Source organism: Erpetoichthys calabaricus, chromosome 6 (genome assembly GCF_900747795.2).
Source record: "Erpetoichthys calabaricus chromosome 6, fErpCal1.3, whole genome shotgun sequence".
In the NCBI taxonomy this organism is placed as follows: Eukaryota; Metazoa; Chordata; class Cladistia; order Polypteriformes; family Polypteridae; genus Erpetoichthys; species Erpetoichthys calabaricus.
This window is the reverse complement of record NC_041399.2, coordinates 2,679,272-2,700,183: the sequence shown is the minus strand read 5'-3', so window position 1 is coordinate 2,700,183 and position 20,912 is coordinate 2,679,272. Positions and strand designations below refer to the sequence as shown.

At 44.5% G+C, this 20,912-nt stretch overlaps 1 protein-coding gene across 1 annotated transcript in view; it reads right to left on the bottom strand.

The window, feature by feature from the left end:
• The window catches only part of hacd1 (3-hydroxyacyl-CoA dehydratase 1), a 62,127-nt gene extending 44,247 nt beyond the window's left edge, over positions 1–17,880 (bottom strand). The window contains exon 1 of the mRNA XM_028803360.2: positions 17,628–17,880. Within this exon, the coding sequence (XP_028659193.1) occupies positions 17,628–17,743 (116 nt within the window). The 5' untranslated portion in view covers positions 17,744–17,880. The remainder of the gene's footprint in view (positions 1–17,627) is intronic.
• Positions 17,881–20,912: the final 3,032 nt, after the last annotated feature.

Below are 20,912 nucleotides of genomic sequence, written 5' to 3'. Positions count from 1 at the left end.
TTACTTACATGGGAAGAAAAAGAGAGGGTGCTGTCTAGAACAGGGGTGGGCAAAGTCCATCCTGGAGGTCTGCAGTGGCTGCAGGTTTTTGATCAAACCCAGTTGCTTATTTAGAAAGAAATCCTTGCCAATAATTTAATGGCATGGTTTGTTAGCGCTTTAACTCTGCCATGTCAGGTCATTCTCAATTCCTCGATTTTCTTCCCTTTTGTAAGGATATCACCCAAACAATTTGATGCCTAAAATGGAGGAGTAATTCTCAGTCTTTCACTTTTTTCTCTTCACTTTCCTTCCAAGTATTTATTTAAACCAAATAGTACATGATGAATACACACAGGTGTACATGGTAACAAGCTAAATGGTGCTTCCCTTTGTCATTTGCATCTTATTGCTAATAAGGAACCATTAAAAATGGAGAATACGGCTGTTTAAGACTAAAATAAGCGATAAGGGTTCAAAATCATAACGAGGAAGACAACTAAAGTGAAGCAGAAGTGATGCTGGAGCAGTAAGGGCTTCTATACCAATACTGATGCTCTGTGTAAGAAACTTTGCCCACCCCGGTATAGAATGACACCCAGTCTTCTAACCTGGGAAGATGGCAAATATCATCCTGTTACATAAAGATGGTGACCGGGCAGATCAGAGCAACTGTAGGCCAGTAAGCTTAATGGGTATCACAGGAAAATGAATGGAAGTAATGATGAAGGAGAAGATTAGGAACAGTCGGCATGGGGTCAGACGAAGGAGGTTGTGTTTTACTAACAGGCTGGAATTCTATGAGGAGGCAACAAAAGGATACGACCAGAGTGGAGCAGATGAGATTATTGATGTGGACTTTCAGAGAGCATTTGATAAGGTGCCACATGAGAGGGTGGGCATCAAACTAAAAGAAGCGGCAGTTCAGGGTGATGTTTTTAGATGGGTGCAGAATTGTCTCAGACACAGGAAGCAGAAGGTGATGGTGTGAGGAACCTCATCAGAATTGGGTGATGTTAAGAGTGGTGATCAGCAGGGGGCAATGCTGGGGCCACAGCTATTTTTAATATAGAGAAATGACTGAGATAGGAATATAAGGAACAAGGTGGTGAAGTTTGCAGATGATACCAAGATAGGTGGATTGCCAGATAATTTGGAATCCGTTATATCATCACAGAAGGACTTGGACAGCAGACAGGCTTGGGCAGATGAAATTTAATGTCAGTAAATGTAAAGAATTACACATAGGAAGTAAAAATGTGTGGTTTGAATACACAATGGGCGGTCAGAACATCGAGAGTCCACCTTATGAGAAGGATTTAGGAGTCATAGAGGACCCTAGGCTATCGACTTCCAGACAGTGTTCAGAAGGCATTAAGAAGACTAACAGAATGTCAGGTTATATAGTGCCTTGACGTGAGCAGTACAAGTCACAGGAGGTTCTGCTCAAGCTTTATATCCTCACCTGGAGTCCTGGGTGCAGTTTTGGTCTCCAGGCTACAAAAAGGACATAGCAGCACTAGAGGTGGTCCAGAGAAGAGCGACTGGGTTGATTCAGGGCTACAAAGGTTGAGTTATGAGGAAAGATTAAAAGAACTGAGCCATTACAGAAGATGAAGAGGAGACCTGACTGAAGTGTTTATAATGATGAAGGAAATTAGTCCAGTGGATCGAGACGATGACTTTAAAATGAGTTCATCAAGAACACGGGACACAGTTGGAAACTTGTGAAGGGTGAATTTCACACAAACATTAGGAAGTTTTTCTTTACACAAAGAACGACAGACACTTGGAATAAGCGACCAAGTCATGTGGTGGACAGTAAGACTTTAGGAACTTTCAAAACTCGTCTTGATGTTATTTTGGAAATATTAGGCGGCTCTGCCCCCTCCTTGCTTCACTTGCCAACCCCCAGTTGGTCACTACGCATTGGCCTCTTCACGGCTCTACCGCTCACGTGTGGGGAAGCAGACGTACAATTTAAACAGATTGTTATTTTCAGGGGAATTGTTACATATGCATGACAGAAATAACTATTTTACATTACAGCGAGTAAATAACCAAAGTAAAAAAAAGTAAAGCATAATAAATTGAAAGTAAATTATGTTTCATGTTCCATAATACAATTTCTTTCTGTTTGGCTTTGAAATTAACAGGCACTTACACTTTTACTGTAAAACTTCAGTAAAAATAATTTTTGGAATTAACTTGTTGTCAATATCGCATTGAATTTTGATTCCGTGTTTGGACTTACATTGTGACAACGCAACATATAAGTGCCGGTGAGTGAATATCATTTCTTTCTCTCTAATAAATAAAATTACTTTTTCGAATGTTTGTCTCTGTGATTTGTTAATTGTCATAGCAAAAGCGATTCTAACGGGAAACTGTAAATGTTTTAATATGAATGGCATATCAAGATCTCCTTCGATGTCTCATGTCATTAGTGAATATGGACTACATTACCTTTCTTGTCGCCTGTTCAAATTTGACATGTCAGAATTGTTCAGTACAACTAATCTTGTCGTATTGCATAGTCCATCACTCAGACATCAATTACGCAATTACATTATGACACATCCTTCTTTCAACTGTAATTCGTCCAGCAAAAGACCCGACGGTGTTAATGGTTGTTGATATTCTTCATGATGCTGTAAGTTGATGTTTCAGCAGAGTCTATTGATATGCATTTAACTAATTTGATGTGTCACCGATTGACAATTTTCACGTTAATTCATGTGACTTCATCGTTTCTCGGTGCTAGGATTGCCCATGTAGTAATTTCTTCTGTTGATGAAATTCTTCAATAGGATTTGGACATCATACGTCTTCTTTCACTGGGAACTTAAAGTGAGGAAAATGTAAAAATTCATAAGCGCTGAGAGTGCAGGAACTGAGTGTGTCTGACAAACGCATTCACACCAATGAGAGGTGAGAGGGCGGGGGCGTGGTTTGAGAGGAGGGCGGGATTTGAAACAATCTCTTGGCAATAGTCTCGTCTCGCCTCAAGATTTTCTTCTGTAATAGAGAGAAATAAGTGGAGAGGACTGGTGAGCTTTGTTGGTCTGAATGGCCTGTTCTCGTCCCGACTATTCTAAAGTTCTAAAGAGATGTTTGTGTTAATTAAAATGGAAGGAACCTTAACGAGTGTCGTTTTAGAACCAACCCAGGAGCACCTCAGCTTTATTGCTATTTAATTGGAGAAAATGGTGTGTGTTGGAGACGTACCGTAAGAGTGTTTGGAGTGAAAAGAGAAGAGGATTCAGTGGATAGATAAAGCCGTGTGTCATCAGTGTAACGATGAAATGTAACTTCATCGTGTCGAGAGATATTACTTATTGATGAGACGAAGATGAGAAAAAGAAGATGCGGCCCCCCGCGATTAACACCTGCTCTCTCAGATTTAAAGCCCTTCACTCCTGTCAGTGAGGTAAGTGGAACACCACTGGAGGACGAGGTCCCAGACTCCAGAACTAGCGAGACGTTTCACAAGTATCTGATGGGATATGGTGTCCATTGAGGAGCTGAGGTTGAGAAGTACAAGAGTCCCGTAAGAAGATCCTTGGTGATTTTGACCGGGGCGGTTGCTGTGCTGTGTTTAGGATGAAACCCGGATTGGAAACACCGTTCAAAATGGTTACTTGTTGAAAGATGGGCCTGAAGATGGGAGGCGACTAACTTCTCAAGAACGTTAGGTATGAATGGAACATTTGAAAACAGGCCGATTAATCGTTAATGATATTATGGTCTCAGCCAGGTGCTTTTTTCAGAATTAGTGAGAGGGGGGCCGTAGCTGTAATAAGGGAAGAGTTAACAATAGTAAGGTGGCACGGTGGCGCAGTGGTAGCACTGCTGCCTTGCAGTTAGCAGACCCTGCTTCACTTCCTGGGTCCTCCCTGCGTGGAGTTTGCATGTTCTCCCCGTGTCTGCGTGGGTTTCCTCCCATAGTCCAAAGACATGCATGTTAGGTGCATTGGCGATTCTAAATTGTCCCTGGAGTGTGTGTGCCCTGCGGTGGGCTGGCGCCCTGCCCGGGGTTTGTTTCCTGCCTTGCGTCCTGTGTTGGCTGGGATTGGCTCCAGCAGACCCCCGTGACCCTGTAGTTAGGATGTAGCGGGTTGGATAATGGATGGATTAACAATAGTCATCATGGGGGAACTACGACTTAGCAAAGCACATAACCATTGGATCCAGCTGGCATGTGGAAGAATTAGAGTTTGTTATAAGCTCTGAGATTTCATTTTCTGCTGGTAAACTGAACTCCAAGAATAAACTGCTTGGTTAGGGAATATGGGGGATTGTGGGAAAGTACATCATTTTATGCAGAAACAGAGGAAGGAAGTTGCTGGTGGATTTTTTTTTTCAATTTTTGACCACATAAACAACTGGCAGTGCCACCGTACAGTGGGAGTAGTCTCTTGAGTGTCATTTCTAAACACCGCAGGACGTATGTATGGCCAACTTATCACAAATACAAAGGAAACCGACGACACGCCAGGACCTAAACCATAAACACTCGTGACTCAGTCCAGTTTCACCAATGCAGATGGCGAAGGAAGAACATATTGAGACCCCCACCCAGTGGACATCCTCCTGACCTGCTAAAGTTCACGAGCCACAGACCCTCTGGGCAAAGCAAAATGAGAGGTTTGTCATTCAATCCCACCAACTCCGAGCTCACGGAAAACAAAAGAAGGAACCCCAGCATCCCTACTGTGAAATGGAGAGGAGACGCGGTCTTGGTGGGGGGGCAGATTTTTGGTGTGGTCTGGGGGCTGTTTTGCCACCTCTTTGAATCTGTGCAGAGGGCACGAGGAGAGCAGGAGACTACGAGGGCAGCATCTGGTGTCAGAAAGGGCCGGGGAAGGGTCCACCAGTTGGGTGATGATATGAAACGAGCCTTAAAAGAGAGAGGCAGACCATCGTGAGGGGGTCCTGCTTAGAGGCCTGGGGTCTCATTTATAAAACAAAAAGAGCCCCCATGGGATTTATAAAAAAAGAGAATGTGAATACATTTGTGGTATCTCTGAACCCTGCATGCACAACATTTCTGAGAAAATGGAAAATCCTCAATAGCCAAGTATAATAATAATAATAATAATAATATATTAATAATTAATCTCACTGAGTCGCTATTAGAGTGTTGATCAGGAGCCCATGATGGCAAGAGACCTTTATTCCAGCCAGGCTTTAAAGAAATAATGACCAAGGGGGACCTGGGGGACCCCCCCCCAGGGGACCCCCCCCTTTCCTGGTGGATGTAAAGAGTCACACACTGTAATCAAAAGTGCTTTGAGCATAGGAAAGGCGCTATATAAATCAAATGTATTATTACTTTTATTATTATTAAGAGTGACAAATACCACTCTGCCTTTAACAATCCAGTGTCCACCTGCTGCAATGCTAAAAGTGCAACTGACGCTCTGTTAAGAAGCTAAGTCACCTAGGGGTCTGTTAGGGGGGGGGGGGGGGGTCTTAATTCGCCCTTTCAAATGACTCCTCAAAAGTGACGAATCCGAATCTGAATCCCATTTTCAGAGGGCCAATACTGCGTTTCTGCCCTGAAGAACTTTCCGGGTTTCTCACCAGTTTATATCGGCTAACCTGTTGTCACTTCTCAGGTCACTCACTGGCTGGCAGGTCGGGGACCTCGCAGTTGTGTTTCATTCCATCCTGCCTGCTGTGCTGGGCACCACATCCAAGAGTTGTAAGGCGCGGGTGTCCATACATGAAACATAACACGCTTTGTCAACATAAGATGGCAAGTTTCAGCCGTGTTGGGGGTCTCCAAATGTAATTGGAGCAACTGAGAGCACTCGTAGTGCAATAAATACGCCTAGTAAGAGTAAAGCTGATTTCCTCAGCCGTGACATTGCGGTGACATACCATTAACGCACAAGTCATCTGTAACGCCAAGATGTAGCAGCCTGCATGGTCGACCTGCGATTCATTTGTTTTGCACTTTTGACAGACATGATGGCGCTGAACCCTCAGTGCTCCACGTGGCCTGTACTCTTCATTGTGACAGAATGTGCCAGGTGACAGCAGCAGACCCTGGTGCTTTACGACTTTCCCGGACCCCCCAGAATGCACAAGAGAGGCACTAAATGTAACACTCCTAGTTGTGGACTGAAGCCTGATTTGGGGTCTCGATGGGTCAGGTGGGAGGCTGATCTACCAGCTGATGACGTCCTGCGGCACTCTGATTGCATATGTATGAGGTCGATTAGCATGCTCCATATATGGATGTTTCAGGGCGGTGCTCACATTTACAGGGTGATTGTGGTTTATTTATCATGTAGAAATGTGCGCACGCCTTCTGTTAGAAATCTGATTTTTCTTTCTTTTATTTATTTTTGTTTTACTGTGTGTATATTTTCCCGCTCAGACCCACCGAAAGTCTGAATCCCGATAAACATCTGTGTGTCACTGGGAGAGGGCAGCCAACGCTCCCGAGAGAACTGAAGGTGGGCAGGCCAAGCGACCGAGTGTCGAGAAATTCAGAAACCTCACTGAGGACGACAGAAAGCCTGACCTTAAGGGGGGGGGTGACATTGTTGCTCGTGCCCTTTTCAATGGTTTTGTCACTGTTGAATGACATGCTTGGCTCGAAATCCAAAGCTCAGGTTCAGTTCCATGAAATGTGAAGTAAAGAATGGATGCCTGTGGTCAGTTTTCAGCTCAGCTCAGAGCAAACTGGCAGATGAGTGGATGGGTTTTGTGGCCACGTCTGCTGTCACACATTTCGTTCTGTCATAGCCCTCTGCTAAATTCACGCTAGCACCAGGCCAAGTGACACAGAATGACAATATAAAAACAGGAGCTCAGGAATTTCTGCCACCTTTTTAAAAATAAGAACCTCACCGTCCCATTGACACCACTTGGGGTGGTATCTGCGGACTTGAAGGGGGGGGGGGGGTCCTTGCCCTTGACTCCTATCACTTTCTCACGGTCATGTGCTCAGTTCTGCACTTCACTGGCTGTCCCCAAAGCTGCAGGATCATCAGGGCACATCCCTATACGGGTCCTCTCCGTACTTTGAGCCGTGTAACGCGCTTCCATCCTCCCTTCTTTGTTTGTGCAGACCCCTGACTCTGTTTCCAGGATGAGGCCTGCTCTTCCCCTGTTAGTGTCAGCCAGGAGAAGGTCCTTGGTGTAGGCCTGTGGATCGGGGTCTCAGGATAAGGCTGTGTACCTTGTGATCCAGTAGACCCTTGGCTCTTATAGGATTAGGCCTGTTTTTGGTGGAGGCCTCCAGCCCTGTGTCTTTAGGTTAAGGCCCTTAAGTTTAGGGTTAGGTTTAGGAATTAGGGGAAGACAACTTTTTGCCTTACAGCAATGCATTGGTCCACTTTTCCTATTTATAAATTTTTTTTTTATTTTATCAGGGATCCTTATTCCATCAGAATTTTTAATTTTGTCTGATAGACTTTTTTATTTATTATCCCTAATTTTCTAAATGTAATCCTCCACCTAAATTATTGATATAACATTTAAATTCACTTTAACAATATTTCTAACCATAGCATATTCTACACTTTACATTGCTATGCATTATTTATTTCAGTCTTATATAAACTAATTTCATCCATAATTCAGGAAGATCTTATCATGTAAATAAAAAATAACACTATGAAAATTACACCAGACTCTATCAGGTTCTGTCTCACTACACTACACTGTTATATTATAGTCAGTTATTTGGCTTCCTAATCTGCCCATATTCAATTCCATCAGTCTTAAAAAAACTAAACCAAACAATCCACATCTTCCAACCAAATTCCATAGAAAAATAGAAAAAAACCATTTGCTTAATTCCTGCCTTGCAACACTATCTTAGCCTCAGGGCCCATAAGCCACTGATTTTAAGGTTAGAAAAAGGGCGAGGATAAAACCCTCTTTTAAAATAAAGACATAGAAAACCCCTTTTCTTTTAATTCCTGCCTTACAACACCATCTTAACATCAGGGCCCTTAAACCTCTTCTGACTTTAAGGTTAGAGAAAGGGCGAGGGGGAGACCCTCTTTTAGAAAGCAAAGGAATAAATAAAAGCCTTTTTCTTAATTTCTGCCTTACGACACTATCTTAAAATCAGGGTTAACAGAGAATATGTGTCCATAAGGACGGGTGTACGGGTACACTTCCTGCGTATGTATAGCATATACTTATCCTCTATCAAAAACGCTTACCCTAGATAATATACCATTTACATCCTTTGAAATAAGCCCTATATCAAAAATTGCCACCAGATCATTTAAAATTTATAAATATATTCTTAATAACACTGTCACATTTGCCTCAACAAACTAAACATTTCAATATGCATGTTGTAACAGTATCAATAATAATCTATAATAAAATTATTAAAATGACCTAAAAGTGCAAAATTTAAATTCGGCTAAAAACAAGGTATGTCAAAGTTATAGAGTTGTGCTTGAAAGTTTGTGAATCCTTTAGAATTTTCTATATTTCTGCACAAATATGACCTAAATCATCATCAGATTTTCACTTAAGTCCTAAACGTAGATAAAGAGAAACCAGTTAAACAAATGAGGCAAAAATATTATACTTGGTCATTTATTTATTAAGGAAAATGATCGAATATTACATATCTGTGAGTGGCAAAAGTATGAGAACCTTTGCTTTCAGTATCTGGTGTGACCCCCCTTTGCAGCAATAACTGCAACTAAACGTTTCCGGTAACTGTTGATCAGTCCTGCACACCGGCTTGGAGGAATTTTAGCTCATTCCTCTGTACAGAACAGCTTCAACTCTGGGATGTTGGTGGGTTTCCTCACATTAACTGCTCACTTCTGGTCCTTCCATGACATTTCGATTGGATTAAACTCAGGACTTTGACTTGGTCATTCCAAAACATGAACTTTATTCTTCTTTAACCATTTTTTGGTAGAACGACTTGAGTGCTTAGGGTCGTTGTCTTGCTGCATGACCCACCTTCTCTTGAGATTCAGTTCATGGACACATGTCCTGACATTTTCCTTTAGATTTCTCTGATATCATTCAGAATTCATTGTTCCATCAATGAAGGCAAGCCGTCCTGGCCCAGATGCAGCAAAACATGCCCAAACCATGATACTACCACCACCATGTTTCACAGATGGGATGATAAGGTTCTTATGCTGGAATTCAGTGTTTTCCTTTCTCCAAACATAACGCTTTTCATTTAAACCAAAAAGTTCAATTTTGGTCTCATCCGTCCACAAAACATTCTTCCAATAGCCTTCTGGTTTGTCCACGTGATCTTTAGCAAACTGCAGACGAGCAGCAATGTTTTTTTTGAAGAGCAGTGGCCTTCTCCTTGCAACCCTGCCATGCACACCATTGTTGTTGAGTGTTCTCTTGATGGTGGACTCATGAACATGAACATTAGCCAATGTGAGAGAGGCCTTCAGTTGCTTAGAAGTTACCCTGGGGTCCTTGCCGACTATTACACGCCTTTCTCTTGGAGTGATCTTTGTTGGTTGACCACTCCTGGGGGAGGGTAACAATGGTCTTGAATTTCCTCCATCTGTACACAATCTGTCTGACTGTGGATTGGTGGAGTCCAGACTCTTTAGAGATGGGTTTGTAACCTTTTCCAGCCTGATGAGCATCAACAAGTCTTTTTGTGAGGTCCTCAGAAATCTCCATTGTTTGTGCCATGATACACTTCTACAAACATGTGTTGTGAAGAGCAGACTTTGATAGATCCTGTTCTTTAAATAACACAGGGTGCCCACTCACACCTGACTGTCATCTCATTGATTGGAAACACCGGACTCGAATTTCACCTTCAAACTAACTGCTAATCTTAGAGCTTCACATACTTTTGCCACACACAAATATGGAATATTCCATCATTTTCCTGAATAAATAAATGACCAAGTGTAATATTTTTGTCTCATTTGTTTAACTGGTTCCTCTTTATCTACTTTTAGGACTTGAGTGACAATCAGATGATGTTTTAGGTCATATTTATGCAGAAATACAGAAAATTCTAAAGGGTTCACAAACTTTCAAATACAACTGTAGATACTCAAAGCTTTTCATTAGGGTTAAAATAAACTAATAATTTCGGTGCATTAAGGTTCTATAGGCAAATAAATTAAAGATCTGAGATACTGTTAAAATTAGGGACAGCAAAGAGGTGTATACACTTAAAATCGGACACCCTTAAGTCTTTAAAGTTAGGCACCCAAACCGAGTTAAATCTTAAAGGTATAGAGGGGAATATTCATGTTTTATGTGGATATTTACGTGGTTGTAAAACTGAGCAGGTTGGGCCTGAACACCACCCTCTGCAATTGGGTCCTGGACTTCGTGACAGAGAGACCCCAGTCAGTTGCAACACCTCCAGCAACATCACTCTGAGCACTGGAGCGCCGCAGGGGTGTGTGCTTAGTCCACTGCTCTTCACCCTGCTGACTCACGACTGCACAGCCACGCACAACACCAACCACATCATCAAGTTTGCAGATGATACGACGGTCCTGGGACTGATAAGCAGGGATGATGAAAGAACATACAGAGATGAGGTGGAATGGCTGTCCGCATGGTGTGAAGGCAACAATCTATCTCTCAATGTCGACAAGACAAAAGAGATAATCATGGACTTCAGAAAATCACGTCCTGCCCACATCCCACTCGGCATCAACGGTTTAGATGTGGAGACTGTTAGGAGTACCAAGTTCTTCGGTGTGCACATAACTGAAGAACTTACGTGGACATATAACACCTCATCACTAATCAAGAAAGCCCAGCAGAGACTACACTTCCTGAGGCGGCTGAAGTGAGCAAGTCTTCCCCCTTCCATTCTCACCATGTTCTACAGAGGCACCATTGAGAGTGTCCTGACCAGCTACATCACTGTCTGGTATGGCAACGGCAACATATCCGACCGCAAAGGATAGTGAAGAAAGTAGAGAACATTATTGGGGTGTCTCTCCCTTCACTACAGGACATATTTTACAAACGCAGTGTCCGCAAAGCCTGTGCAGGACCCCCTTACACCCCTCACATGGACTTTTCACACTTCTGCCATCCAAGAGAAGATACTGCAGCATCAAAGCCAGATCTGTCAGGCTGCAGGAGAGTTTTTACCCCCAAGCTGTCAGACGCCTTAACACCAGGCTGTCCCCTGGGACCTTCCACACGGCCTCAACCACCGCTAAAAACAGAACTTTATACATGTGAGCCACTGACCTGTGAAGACGAGTGTGCAGGGAGAGAAGAACTGAAAATCTCATAGTGACCTTGAAGGATTTGGACACTCTTGATATCCTTCAGCTGTGAAACATTCTGACCTGTCATTGTTTACACGTCTTAATCATACACTGATCATTTCTGTATTATCTATATCTATTATTTATGTATTATATTACATATCTGTTGACTATATTTATGTACTGTATCTAGACTGCAAATACCATACATTGCATCAATGTTCATATTGCTAACTACACGTCAATATTGCTGCTACTTCTTTGTCTTGTCTTTGCACAATGACTTGTCTTGTTTGTGTTTTAATTTTAATTTAAATTTTAATTCTATTTTTAAATTATCATTTGCACGTCGTGTTGTTACACTGTGGACCCTGAGCTTTGCTATTTCGTCTATCTGTGTACTTGGATATGGTTGAGATGACAATAAAGTTCACTTTGACTTTGAAGTTTAGGATTAGGTGCCCTGTCTAGGTCTTAACATCAGGGATTTTAAAAATAAAGATATGGCCTACCCCCACGAACCTTAAGTTAAGGGTTTGGGGTAGGGGCAGGCCTATCTACACCCTACTACACCGAGAATCATGTAGGCGGTCGATGTCAATTGATGTCAAACAAGTCGAATCCTGAGAGTCTCTCGCCAGGTCTAAAGTGACATTGGACAGAACACCATCAGCTACAGTAAGTGTTTATGTCAGTGGCGGCTGCTAGCTTTTGAAACAGGAGACGCTCATATTAGGCCTTCCATCATAAAATTCATTGTGTTATTTGTACGTAAATTCTGCCCTCCGTTCCTTTTGCAGAAAATGGTCTGTGACCGTGTCGTACCAATTGGCCATCTTTTCCAGGGACTTAACCAGTTTCCTCTCAATGGCCAGGAGAGCAAGGTTGCTCAAACGATCTTGGCCCATCGTGTTGCGGGTGTATGACTTGACCCGTTTTAAACAGGAGAAGCTCCTCTCTACACCTGCTGATGTAGCGCCAATTGTTGCCACTAACGACAACAGCTTGTATAGCTGAGGCATTGCACTATCCAACTCCATGTCTTTAAAAAACACCAAGAAATCACACAGCTTCCCCCTGCTCCCCTGTAAGTCATGATCTGAATCTAGTACTTGAAGTTCAGATCTCAGTCTCCCTGAGTCAAAGAAATGGCCATAACTTTTCAGCACACTTTCAAATGCTGTCAATCAAAAAAGGGGTTCTGCCCTTTAAACGGCTCCTCCAATCATCATGCAGCAGCCCAGCGTCCTGGCCCGCCCACTGCTCCATTCACTCCCAGAAGTGACGATTTTGGTGCATTTATCCAATCACCGTCCAGCTTTTCTGCAGTGAAAAAAGCTCCTGTGTGTTTGCCCATAGAGCTCCAGTGAAGCTGGGCTTCAGGATTGTTTAACGCGCTGTGCTGCACGGAAATGTATGACAAGAAAATCGCGTCAAACAATCTACAATATATACCTGATTCTGAACGAGCTAGTCATGAAGTTGAACGCATTCTAGCGCACTTTTATTAAAACCAATATAAATACGACAGTGCATATATGAGCATTTATTTTCTGACATAGTAGAGGAAGCGGAGCTTCCCTTGTAGTCTTAGAGCAGTCGCCACTGGTTCATGTCTAAGTTGAGCTCTATTAAATTTGATAATCAAAGTACGTTGTTGGGCCCTAGGAGCCAGGAGGATGGAAAGAGAGATAACAGCGTGCACTCGGAAAATATGTCTTGACCCCCTTGATCAATTTGAGGACTAGATTGTCAAACTCCTCCACTGGGTCAGGAATAATCTCCATGACACCTCTCAAGATAATGATCTTTTTAACGTGTGGTTGAATTCCAGTCTTATCAAGACTTTCCGAAATTTTCGAGGTTTTTAAATCTTTAAAGCATATAAACTGCCACCCCGTCCTCATCTCCGAACTCCTTTTGCTCAACGACACATCTCCCTGGACAATATAAGGGCTCGTCAAGATCCAATCCCCCTGTACATTTGATATTGTCGACTTTGTGTTTTTATTTTTAGATCCAGTAAAATGTTGTGCATCAGACATGACAACTATGTTCTTGTCATTCACCATTTGCACTGCTTTAGTTTTTTTTGTTTTTGGATTTTAAAGATAATTTGGATTTGGATCTGACAGTCACCCCACCTAAAAAGACAAAAGATGGTACATCAGTACTGTCCCGGGTAGATGAAACTACTGGATCTTCATTGTTCGACACCAAAAGACCCCGACCACCTATCTGAGTCTCACTCATATCCCTAGGATTAGGTTAGGGTTAGACCTGGGGGGGGGGGGGGGGGTCCCCTCGGTTAAGCTTAGGGTTTTTGGTAGGGGTGGGCCCGTCAGAGTCCTTGGGCCCTCTGGAGGTTTTGTCTGGTGCCGGTGGGGTATGCTTGGGCAGTGTGGTGCAGTGGTTAAGGCTTTGGATTTTAAACCACGAGGTTGTGGGTTCAAATCCCACCACTGTGTGACCCTCAGCAAGTCACATCACCCACCTGTGCTACAACTGGGAAAAAAAAAACAAATGTAACCAACCATATCAAGTGTCGTCCAAACAGATAATCTGCTTTGACATGGGGACATCCTGGTCTCATCACTGAGATGTTTCTTGGAGTCCACCTGTGGTCAGTTCAGTGACTGGACCGACTAGGAAAAGCAGACACTCCTGTCTGTAGAAGGTCCCAGCGGTGAGAAGTGCCAAGAAGTGACATCCCGGCCAAGTTTAGGGACACCACTGTGTCAAGGCACAGAACTGGGGAAGGCTGCAGCACTGAAGGTTCCCAAGAGCACAGGGGCCTCCGCCATTCTTACAGGGAAGAGGTCTTCTTAGAGCTGACCACCCAGCTAAGCTGAGCGATCTTGTGTGGGGATGGGAGGTGACCAAGAACCCAGTGGTCAGCCTGGCCATTGGAGGCAGAGATGGGAGAAGGACGACCATCAGCTCAATACTCCATAAGTCTGGGCTTTAGAGCAGAGTGGCCAGGGGACACTGAAGGAAAAGGCACCTGAAGGACCCTCAGACTGTGACAAACAGGACTCTCTAGTGTGTTGAAGCCAAGATTGAAGTATGTGACCTGAATATTAAGTGCCACATCTGATCTGAAGGAAGCCAGGCACTGCCCATCACCTGCTCAATGCCACTCCAACAGTGAGGGCATGGTGGTGGTGGTGGTGGTGGCAGCATCAGAGTCTGGGACACTCCAGACACAGTGCCCCCCCTCAATAATACTGAATACCTGCTATTGATAACGAGGGGCGACATCCACTAATCCCACCTAAATCTCCAAAAGGGCTTTGCCAAATGATGGGCATTACCTCTTTTTAACAAGTAGATAGATAGATAGATAGATAGATAGATAGATAGATAGATAGATAGATAGATAGATAGATAGATAGATAGATAGATAGATAGATAGATAGATAGATAGATAGATAGATAGATAGATAGATAGATAGATAGAGTGCATCCAGAAAGTATTCACAACGCATCACTTTTTCCACATTTTGTTATGTTACAGCCTTATTCCAAAATGGATTAAATTCATTTTTTTCCTCAGAATTCTGCACACAACACCCCATAATAACAACGTGAAAAAAGTTTACTTGAGGTTTTTGCAAATTTATTAAAAATAAAAAAACTGAGAAATCCCATGTCCATAAGTATTCACAGCCTTTGCCATGAAGCTCCAAATTGAGCTCAGGTGCCTCCTTGTTCCCCTGATCATCCTTGAGATGTTTCTGCAGCTTCATTGGAGTCCACCTGTGGTCAATTCAGTTGACTGGACCTGATTTGGAAAGGCACACACACCTGTCTATAGAAGGTCCCACAGTTGACAGTTCATGTCAGAGCACAAACCAAGCATGAAGTCAAAGGAATTGTCTGTAGACCTCCAAGACAGGATTGTCTCGAGGCACAAATCTGGGGAAGGTTACAGAAAAATTTCTGCTGCTTTGAAGGTCCCAATGAGCACAGTGGCCTCCATCATCCATAACTGAAAGAAGTTCGAAACCACTAGGACTCTTCCTAGAGCTGGCCGGCCATCTAAACTGAGCGATTGGGGGAGAAGGGCCTTAATCAGGGAGGTGACCAAGAACCCGATGGTCACTCTGTCAGAGCTCCAGAGGTCCTCTGTGGAGAGAGGAGAACCTTCCAGAAGGACAATCATCTCTGCAGCAATCCACCAATCAGGCCTGTATGGTAGAGTGGCCAGACGGAAGCCACTCCTTAGTAAAAGGCACATGGCAGCCCGCCTGGAGTTTGCCAAAAGGCACCTGAAGGACTCTCAGACCATGAGAAAGAAAATTCACTGGTCTGATGAGACAAAGATTGAACTCTTTGGTGTGAATGCCAGGCGTCATGTTTGGAGGAAACCAGGCACCGCTCATCACCAGGCCAATACCATCCCTACAGTGAAGCATGGTGGTGGCAGCATCATGCTGTGGGGACTGGGAGACTAGTCAGGATAAAGGGAAAGATGACTGCAGCAATGTACATAGACATCCTGGATGAAAACCTGCTCCAGAGCGCTCTTGACCTCAGACTGGGGCGACGGTTCATCTTTCAGCAGGACAACTACCCTAAGCACACAGCCAAGATATCAAAGGAGTGGCTTCAGGACAACTCTGTGAATGTCCTTGAGTGGCCCAGCCAGAGCCCAGACTTGAATCTGATTGAACATCTCTGGAGAGATCTTAAAATGGCTGTGCACCGACGCTTCCCATCCAACCTGATGGAGCTTGAGAGGTGCTGCAAAGAGGAATGGGCCAAACTGGCCAAGGATAGGTGTGCCAAGCTTGTGGCATCGTATTCAACAAGATTTGAGGCTGGAATTGCTGCCAAAGGGGCATCGACAAAGTATTGAGCAAAGGCTGTGAATACTTATGGACATGTGACTTCTCAGTTTTTTTATTTTTAATAAATTTGCAAAAACCTCAAGTAAACTTTTTTCACATTGTCATTATGGGGTGTTGTGTGTAGAATTCTGAGGAAAAAAATGAATTTAATCCATTTTGGAATAAGGCTGTAACATAACAAAATGTGGACAAAGTGATGTGCTGTGAATACTTTCTGGATGCACTATAGATAGATGAAAGGCACTATATGATAGATAGATAGATAGATAGATAGATAGATAGATAGATAGATAGATAGATAGATAGATAGATAGATAGATAGATAGATAGATAGATAGATAGATAGATAGATAGATAGATAGATACTTTATTAATCCCAAGGGGAAATTCACAAGTAAGTGCCATCTTAACATATGGGCACTGGCTGGGGGCCCCAGGAGCATAAGGGCCCACAATGTTTATGATGCCTATGTGTGTTTCTCTTTTGCTGTCGAAACAGGGGCTCCAGCTCAGTACTTTGCCCGGTGGGCCTATGATGCTGGTAAGGTGGCCTTGAGGTGCCATGGCTGGTTTTAATAAATTTGCAAAAATTCCTAAACTCCTGCTTTTACCTTGTCATTCTAAGGTATTGAGTGTTTCTTAATGGGGAAAAATACGAATTGAAATGATTTTAGTGTAATGTAACAAGAAGTGGTCAAAGTGAGGGGGTCCGAATACACTTTTGAAGGCACTATATATTTGGACATGTCATCTCTCTAAATGCTAAGCTGTTTTTAATTAATTAACAACGATGATCAAAAGACTCCTTTTGTTTTTGTTTGCGTGTTCATGGCGCTATATCAAATGCGGCCTGGTAGAAATGCCAGCCCAGCTGCCCACGCTGATCTTGTTTCATTGTCACGTTCTGAGGAGACCTGCAAGTTGCTCATGACATGAAACTTGAACTGAAGCCCACCGAGCATGGAAAAGGCGCTATATGCACATTATAAATCTGTATTAGAACTCGAAGGGACTCTTAACGTGCATACGTGTCGAGGGGGTCTCGTTGCGGATCCGCCGGTCCATTCCGGTCTCTTCGTCCTCACTCACGGCTTCAGCGGATCGCTCAGCCCGCCGCCCCGCCGCTCGCGTCTGGCGGACGCCTCAGCGCTTGTCTGCGTGCTCGAGGGAAAGGAAACAGCGGATTGTGGGGTCCGCAAAAAATGTGCCGATTGAAGCATTTCGCTGTCCCACCTCGGATCTCCGGTGTCAGCCTATACTTAACCACGCAAGTGTGAAGGTGACGCGTTCGCCGTATTAGGAAAAGCTGCGCGGCTCCATTCACAGCCCGACCCCCCTACCCCCACCGTCCCAATACCCGCAGCAATAAAACGCAATTAAAGTTAAAAGAGTCAGATGCCCACTAACACCTCCACCCCCCCAAGCCACCGATGCCCGTGCAGGAGCTGGTGCCCGTCATGCCGTGCCAGTCTGCACTTGTCCGGCGCGGCCACCGGCTCTGCCTCCCTCCCACTGTCCCTTCTCTTGTAGGCAGCAAAATTCAATTGAATCGGGCTCCGTTCGTGCTACGTACCCGGCTGTCATCGCGATGTTGTAAAACGTTAGCCAAGCCAGGGCAAAGGGACTGATGGTCCTCTTCTTGTGGTTGTCCTTCTCCTCCACGGAGCCGTCGTCTTCGCCGGACGCCATGCTATCGGAGCGGAGACAGAGTGGGAGGAAAAGTCCGAAGAAGACGAGATCGCAGCTGACAGCTGGAAGTCAGCCGGGACTACACGAGGGTCGTCCCTCCATCTAGGAGCGGGAGCCCCCGTCTCTCGCGGGATCACTGGCAGGCGTGAGATGACAGCAGCGGCTTAGCGCGAGTGGCCAGCTTAGCACTTGGCAGCCCGCGAGCGCGCAGGCGGGCGGACGGGGAGGCGCGGGGGGTCTCGCGCGGCAGCCGACGCTTTTCACCGCGGGGCTGGCAAGTTCGTGAGCCCCCTTTGAATTGTCTCCTGTCACTAAAAATACGTAAAGCGGAGAACCAACTATGCCAGTGACACCAAAACGCGACACTTGAGGAAAGCGATCCCGGGTGACAAGTGCATGGAAAAGCCCGTCATCCCTCAGGCCACCTGAAGGCCGGGGTTTTAGTCGATGGGATGCGCTAGTTAGATGAACTGGAGGGGCTAAACTGTCCCGTGTGTGTGCGTGTGTGTTCACCCTGAGATGTCCATCTGTTGTTCCTGCCCTGTACTCCATGCTTACTGGGATTGGCTCCAGCTTCCCTATCACCCTGCTCAGGATTAACTGGTTTGCAAATGGATGGATAGATGAGATGACAGGCAGGTGTGTGGAAGGCCCATACACCAGGGTCTTCACTATCAAAGTTTGAACCTCTTCACACACGTTTGGGGACTTGTGTCCAGCCTCCATCAAAGGAGAAAATAAAAAGAAGAAGTTGTTGAAGCTCAGCAGGCTGGACAAGTGGAGACAAGATCATCTGGGAAGAGTTTGGCCTCCACCTGTCCACCGTTCAGGCAGGAAATGGAGGAACTTCAACACCAGGAGCGGTCGGCTATTAAAAGGTCACACCAAGAAGCAAGGCGTGTATGGGGGCCGCTTGTAAAATGGCGTACTTGTTTTGGCATTGTCGTTTATTGCACATTTACATTAAAAAATGCTGATTTATGCCTCAAATATGTGTGTGAGCAAATATGAAAGTACTGGTTTAAATTTAAATTTGATTCAGGCGCCGCCGCCAGTGGCAGCCTTTCCAGCAGCTCCGTATATGACTTTATATTTCTACCTTTTCCACTGTTTCTCTGATCACTCCTACCACTTTCTTTTATGTGGACTCGTTCCCTGGACACTTTTTACTACTTGGACATGGATTTTTACACACCGAGACTCGTCTATTCAGGTAGTCAACTTCAAGCACTGAGAACAAATGCCTGCGCTGGTGTGGTTCCCTATTTACCCGACGAGGTAAGAAGGTCGTATCGTGGCAGCAGAGCCGGCACTAAGCTAAAGGCTAAGCATCTTTCTAGAAAGTGGCGCTACAAACCTTCAGTGCCTTCTGTGATTCTGGGAAATGTGAGCTCAATCTCAAATAAGATCAACGAACTGAAATGTCAGGACCTTCAGAGAATGCAGTTTGTTGTGTTTTACTGGAACGTGGCTAATGACTAACATCCCAGATGGTAACGTGGAGCTACCCGGGTTTAACACAGTTAGAGCGGACATAGATGGATGGATGGATGGATGGATGGATGGATGGATGGATGGATGGATGGATAGATAGATAGATAGAGTGCATCCGGAAAGTATTCCCAGCGCCTCATCACTTTTTCCACATTTTGTTATGTTACAGCCTTATTCCAAAATGGATTAAATTCATTTTTTTCCTCAGAATTCCACACACAACACCCCATAATGACAACGTGAAAAAAGTTTACTTGAGGTTTTTTTAAATTTATTAATAATAAAAAAATTGAGAAATCCCATGTCCATAAGTATTCACAGCCTTTGCCATGAAGCTCCAAATTGAGCTCAGGTCCATCCTGTTTCCCCTGATCACCCTTGAGATGTTTCTGCAGCTTCATTGGAGTCCACCTGTGGTCAATTCAGTTGACTGGACCTGATTTGGAAAGGCACACACCTGTCTATAGAAGGTCCCACAGTTGACAGTTCATGTCAGAGCACAAACCAAGCCTGAAGTCAAAGGAATTGTCTGTAGACCTCCGAGACAGGATTGTCTCCAGGCACAAATCTAGGGAAGGTTACAGAAAAATTTCTGCTGCTTTGAAGGTCCCAATGAGCACAGTGGCCTCCATCATCTGTAAGTGGAAGAAGTTCGAAACCACCAGGACTCTGCCTAGAGCTGGCCGGCCATCTAAACTGAGCAATCAGGGGAGAAGGGCCTTAGTCAGGGAGGTGACCAAGAACCTGATGGTCACTCTGTCAGAGCTCCAGAGGTCCTCTGTGGAGAGAGGAGAACCTTCCAGAAGGACAACCATCTCTGCAGCAATCCACCAATCAGGCCTGTATGGTAGAGTGGCCAGACGGAAGCCACTCCTTAGTAAAAGGCACATGGCAGCCCGCCTGGAGTTTGCCAAAAGGCATCTGAAGGACTCCCAGACCATGAGAAAGAAAATTCTCTGGTCTGATGAGACAAAGATTGAACTCTTTGGTGTGGATGCCAGGCGTCACGTTTGGAGGAAACCTGGCACCGCTCCTCACCAGGCCAATACCATCCCTACAGTGAAGCATGGTGGTGGCAGCATCATGCTGTGGGGATGGGAGACTAGTCAGGATAAAGAGAAAGATGACTGCAGCAATGTACAGAGACATCCTGGATGAAAACCTGCTCCAGAGCGCTCTTGACCTCAGACTGGGGCGACGGTTCATCTTTCAGCAGGACAACGACCCTAAGCACACAGCCAAGATATCAAAGGAGTGGCTTCAGGACAACTCTGTGAATGTCCTTGAGTGGCCCAGCCAGAGCCCAGACTTGAATCTGATTGAACATCTCTGGAGAGATCTTAAAATGGCTGTGCACCGACGCTTCCCATCCGACCTGATGGAGCTTGAGAGGTGCTGCAAAGAGGAATGGGCCAAACTGGCCAAGGATAGGTGTGCCAAGCTTGTGACATCATATTCAAAAAGACTTCAGGCTGGAATTGCTGCCAAAGGGGCATCGACAAAGTATTGAGCAAAGGCTGTGAATACTTATGGACATGGCATTTCTCAGTTTTTTTTTATTTTTAATAAATTTGCAAAAACCTCAAGTAAAGTTTTTTCACGTTGTCATTATGGGGTGTTGTGTGTAGAATTCTGAGGAAAAAAATGAATTGAATCCATTTTGGAATAAGGCTGT